Genomic DNA, 6,315 nt, shown 5'->3' on the forward strand with positions numbered 1-6,315 from the left:
TATACACACACACACACACACACACACACACACACACACACTCGATGTCATACTTCGTTCTGTCTGCAAAATGTCTTATATTACATAGATTATAAGAAAAGAAATAACAGATAGAAAAATGATTAAAGCTTTTCACTGTACCTTTGACCATATATGTGCCGTTTTGCTTCTTATCTATCTTTCTCAGAAGCAAAGAAAGGCCAACTTGTCCTCAATGAGTATATAATAATGACTTCAGCAAACAAAGAATATTGACACTGGAGCCACTACTTGGCATTCACTAGTTTTCCAAGACCGCAAATGAGTCACAGAATATTGGGAAAATGTGAAAGACTGGTCACCTGTCTAGAGAATGACAGAAGGAGTGGTAGACTTGGTAATCGTATTTAAAGAATTAAGAGTACTGCAAAGCATTGGACAAGAGGGGAGAGGAGGAAGAGGAGAAGGAAAGGAAATTACAGATTAAGGATAACATACTGGGACAGAACATTGAAGATCAAAAAAGAAAGCGGAGAAGTGGAAAATGGAAAACCACAAATTATGAAGTGAATGGTTTTATGTGCAACAAGTGGGGGCAGAAAAAGTGTGACGAAAATCGGGTGACCTATTAATTGAAAAGCTTTTTAGAAGATACAACAATACATGATTTAAGAGCATACCTAGTGGCATCATGGATCAGCTTCTGAGTGTAAAAGTTGGATGTCTGGTGGCCCTTTTGTTCCTGACTTTGGTTTTCGGGTTTGCACCTTTGTTTCTTAATTGGTATATGAAAAGAAAGATAACAGGTAAAGACTTAAATTTATTTATGAACTAAAGCATACAAATGATAAATATATAATGTATTCTCTGAAAATGAGGTGCTCAATATAGCTTTCAGGTGTTAAGAAATGTTAAAATGAAGATCTTGATGGGCCATGTAGTCAGTGGCCCACCAGGTGGCCTCCAGAAGACAGGAATGGAAATAACTAGAGATGACACTTTTCTAGCATTACTACTATGGAACAGTATTAAGAATGCCATTACTATTGACTATTACACAGTGAAAATTACACTGGTATGCCTTTGCTACTAGAGATGAGCGAACACTGTTCAGATTAGTCGTTCTGAACAGCACACTCCCATAGAAATGAATGGAAGCACCTGGCACGTACACTTTGCCGGCGACCGGTCGCCGTGCCAGGTGCTTCCATTAATTTCTATGGGAGCGTGCTGTTCGGAACGGCTGACCCGAACAGTGTTCGCTCATCTCTAAACACTATGAATGTCTATGGTAAAGATACATCATAGCCTGTCAATTATTATATGAGGAAGCAACAAAACTTGGTTCTCGAAGGCTCCTACTAATGTAATAGCAGAACAATGCCACATTGAGATCAGGCAGCACTATAGTCATTATGTTCAAGAATATTATTGTTAGCTCTGTTACTTACTTAACTCATTATTCTTATAGGTACCTATGAATTTATTATTTGCTTGATCAGTTCATTTGCCGCTGGCATCTTCTTGGGCGCCTGCTTGCTTCATGTTGTGTCAGACGCACTTACAAATATTGCTACAGAACTCTCATATGTAAGTATAAGAATATCATTCTATCATTCATAAATTCTAAAACACTAATGTAATCTCTCTAATATGTACCTAAAAATTAATTCTCTAAGGGCTAGTTCACACGGGGGGCAAGGAGGCAGATTTTGACAGCGGATTTCGCCTCAAAATCCGCCTCCATACAATGGTGGTCTATGGAGACCGCTAGAGTTCTTTTTTCCGCTATCGGTGACATGCCGATAGCGGAAAAAAGAAGCGAGCTCCCCTTTCTTCAGGTGGAAGCCGTGGCTCGCTGAACCTGGCGGCAGCAGCCTTCGGTGTCGGCCCATTCATTTGACCCCGCTTCACTCCCCGTGCCAGAATCCGCACCACCGACCCCGTGTAAACTAGCCCTTAGTATCACATGCATAGTTTTGCCAAATATGTGTACACTGTCTAAAGTATAAAAGATTTACAATTGACTACCTTATTAAACTTCTATACACTGGGAATAGTCATCAAGGTATAGAGATTTTCTTATAAAGCAAATTTAGGAAGGGCAAGTTTAGAACATACACATATTAATGACCAGAGATTATTTTATATTTATTAAGGTCATACCTTGGTATCACAGCCAGTTTTCATTTGCTTTGTATTTTTCATCCTTACCTTCCAAGAACGATAATTTTTTATTTTTCTTTTGAAAAATAAAAATGTCAGAGCTTATTTTTGTAGGATGAGTTGGCAACATTGTGGGGTATGTATAGTTTTTCTGTTACTATTTACTGTTTAATACAAGATACTGAGAAACTTTTTGAGAAAAATAATGTGAAGTGGAATGGAAAAAAATAAAAATGCTATTCCATTATTGTATTTTGGATTGGAGCTGTTTGAGGCAGGTTTTTTTGAAGTGTGAGTTGGGGCTTATATTGATTCCATTAAGGGATACCGTTATGTTATAATAGGGCTGGCTGAACAGTGAAGGGTTAGTATTGGAAGAATAAGCACAGAACTGTTAGATGAAATTTTTTTATCAGAGTGCCTGAAGAAGCCTGTATTTTTAGGATGAGCTTGAAGGGATCAACCCTGCTTTTGAAAGTGGCAATTATTTAATGATTTCCAAATAGTCTTTTATGGTTATTTGGGAGTTATGATGTTTTTCTCTAGCCCTCACCATTCCCAAGCAATCAATACAGTTAGTTTTGTTGCTTCATATGCTAATTAGACTCTATACTGTCAGAAGGCTGGTTGCAGGCAGAAGAGGACAAGGGTTGTGATTCTGATATTTAACTTTGGCTGCCTTTGACTGGAGCTCTGAATCACACACCACTGCCTGACACCGCCCTTCTGACATTACAGAGATGAAATAGCTCATCAGACACCAAACTAACTGAGCTTGTTGCTCAGGAACAGGGGAGCCTAGAGACAAAATTTCAACTGCCATGGAATGAGTGGAGTGGTGGCCATTAAGAAATGCTTAGAACTTCAATTGGTAGAGGAGGTGAAAGGTCCTTTTTTAAAGGGATTCAGAAGTGGCACACTTCTATGAGGCTCCAATGCAGGATTTCAAAATAACACATTGTCCCTGAGGTTTGCTGCATGCAGTATTCATTCACCTCCTTCTGCTGCTAAAACTGATATTCCAGCCGCTGTGCCAAGCAACATGTGCTTCACCTTACAGGGGACGGGAAGTGGAAGCAATGGCTTGCACTGGTGAAATAGGGAGAAGGAAATGGTTCAGTGAGTAGGAGCTGAAAGAGGTGGATGGGTCCCACCTGGTGTAGAAACTGGGTCTGCATCCACTGGTAGTGTCAGGGCTCGTTCACATCAGCGTTGTGAACTCCGTTCTCCAGGTTTCCGTTTCCTGCCTAAAACAGAGACAGGAGACGGAAACCTGCAGGGCTCTTTCTCACCCATTCATTTGAATGGGTGAGAGAGATGTCCGGCCGTGAGCGGCGGTGAGCGTTTTATGCTCTCCGCCACGAAACCGGGTTTTATAATCTGGACACAGAGTCGGACATGCAGTACTCTGTGTCCGGATCAAAAAATCCGGTTTCGCGGCGGAGAGCATAAAACGCTCACCGCCGCTCACGGCCGGACCCGGTCTGTGCTTTCCGTCTTCTGGCATGCAGAAGATGGAAAGCACAGAACGGAAAGAAGAACGCAGGTGTGAACCTAGCGTCAGTACTACCGTATCACCTGGCCTTCCTGTGTTTATGAACTGTGGCTGCTGATGCTCAAAACATTGACCCAGTGGGCCATGAAAGCAGTGTATTGCCCCTACGCATAATTGCTTCTCCAAGGAGAGGTCTATATTACTTATCTTATATTGATTGGAAGTTACAGCCTAAATCCACATGAAATACAATATATACACTGGCATGTATCTATTATATCTCTGTATAAATTTGCATGTCAGCAAATAGCCTGCACATCTCTACAGAGACAATATGTTAACCATATGTCAGTATAACCCCATACCAGTATCACAGATTTCTATCTTCTATAGTGGCCCCTCATGTTACAATCTTGATTGGTTTCGTGATGACCATTGTAAATTGAAATCATTGTTACTTGAGACTAAAATTATTTCAGTAACAAAGTACAATTCAATACAGTATGTTGCAAAAGATGTTTCCTATGAGTCTATGTAATGTAAAGAAGTTCTTTTCATATTCCTTGTTACCATCAGAGATATCAGAGAAAGTGAAATATAGCTCCAGACTCCTGTGAGTGAATGCAAAGAGCCATTAAAGGGGCTCTATCATTGGGAAAAGTCATTTTTAGATAAGCACATCCTTGCATAGCCTTTAGAAAGGCTATTTCACACCTACCTTTTGTATGTAAATTGCTTCAGTAGTGTTTGAATAAGTTGTTTTTTATTCATATGCTAATGAGCTTCGACTGTGCACTCCGGTAGGGAAGAGAGGACAGACACTTAGGAGGAGGATGAACTCACACTGTCACACGATTATAGAGCAGAGAATGAACCTCCCTGTGCGAAAACACTTCTGCAATCAAAACCATAATATCATCAATGACATGAAGATTCTGGTTTTATGAGGAAATTTCAGAAGCAAAAAAGATAGACATGTGTGTCCAGTCACATGGTTTTATGTCCTTTTAGGGTAAGTTCACATGGAGTAAAATGGAGTGTATTTTGGAGTGTAATTTTACACGTGTAAAAAATTTATGTGCGTATTTTGGAGCATTTTTTTTACATGTGGCGTTTACGGAGCGTTTTTGGAGCGTTTACGGAAGCGTGTTTTTCTACACGTGTAAATGCTCCAAAACACGCTCCATAAACGCCACGTGTAAAAAAACGCTCCAAAATACACGCGTAAATTTTTTTACACGTGTAAAATTACACTCCAAAATACACTCCATTTTACTCCGTGTGAACTTACCCTTACAACAACTAGACACCACATCACTAATCAAAGGAATCATAAAACTCAGAGACCCTTCCTGTGAACTGACATATTTTTTGGACTTATCTGTTTATTTGCTTGTACTGCTTTCCATCAATTGCGCACCAAACACTCTATTCCTGTATAAATGTGCTTGCCTTCAGATATTGTGTTATACCAGCCTGATGAAAAGATCTGAGTAGTCTCGAAAGTTTGCAATCTGTCATCATTTTTTGTTAGCCATTAAAAAGGGTATCAACTACTGAAGACTCTCAATCTTTACATTTCGAGGGGTGTAATGAGAAATAGTTTTCCAGATGTGAATGAACAGTAAATGGCAAAAAATTGAATAATTTTTGGTCATCTGAATGGTATCCTAAATGTTTTGAATGTGAGTTACATGTGTACCATATAAATTCTGAGTACAAAATGATGTAATTTAAATATGCAAATTGTTTCCTTTTCACAGATTAATTATCCTATGGGAGAACTAATCTTGTCCTTTGGCTTCTTCTTTGTCCTCTTCATTGAACGTATAGTTCTGCAAATATCCATGTGTTCTCAGAAGACACATCAAGATGGAGTTCCACTGCCATCTACTCCAACATCCCCTGAGTCTAATTTCTCGGAAAAAAACGAACTTCCAAATGAGATGACATTACCACCTGAGGATCCACATAATCATGTCCATCCTAATATGTATTCTCTTTCTTCTTTCCGCTCCTTGATCCTATTTTGTTCCCTTTCCATTCATTCAGTGTTTGAGGGTTTAGCTATTGGTCTTCAGTCAGAATATTCCAATGCTCTTCAAATAGCAATTGCTGTTCTCATCCACAAGGGCATCATCGTTTTCAGCCTTTCATTAAAACTTATCCAGAGCATGACCACACCATTTTGGATGGCAATTTACATAGTGATCTTCTCATTGATGTCTCCCATTGGTATTACAATTGGCATTATTGTTACATTGAAAAAGAGCAGTGTTGTAACTCTAGTGCAGGCTATCCTAGAAGGCATTGCATCTGGAACATTTGTGTATGTTACCTTTCTAGAGATTCTTCCATCAGAGCTGAATTCAGGAAAAAGGCCACTTCTTAGGCTTTTGTTAATTGTTATTGGTTTTACCATAATGGCAGTAATAGCTATTTGGGCCTGAGAGTCTTGCTTGACTGCCACATATATTATACAAGCAGATCAGTGGATACCACCTAAAATATAAATAATACACCTTATTAAAGAGTACAGTGTCTAACTATTAGTTCAAATTAGATGTCCCTCAATCCATGTGTCAGACATTGCCCTCAGGATGTACTATAGATAAACTATTAAGAAATAGACTGTGTTATAGTATATCTCCCATCAAATCTTCAAAATGTAGGTT

At 39.2% G+C, this 6,315-nt stretch overlaps 1 protein-coding gene across 1 annotated transcript; it reads left to right on the top strand.

The window, feature by feature from the left end:
* The first annotated feature begins 670 nt into the window (after positions 1 to 670).
* Positions 671 to 6,090, top strand: SLC39A2 (solute carrier family 39 member 2). Its single transcript, XM_075263081.1, has 3 exons — positions 671 to 785; positions 1,451 to 1,569; positions 5,404 to 6,090. Exons 1-3 carry the CDS (start codon positions 671 to 673, stop codon positions 6,088 to 6,090), a joined length of 921 nt encoding a protein of 306 aa, XP_075119182.1.
* Positions 6,091 to 6,315: the final 225 nt, after the last annotated feature.

Source organism: Leptodactylus fuscus, chromosome 1 (genome assembly GCF_031893055.1).
Source record: "Leptodactylus fuscus isolate aLepFus1 chromosome 1, aLepFus1.hap2, whole genome shotgun sequence".
NCBI classification, from domain to species: Eukaryota; Metazoa; Chordata; class Amphibia; order Anura; family Leptodactylidae; genus Leptodactylus; species Leptodactylus fuscus.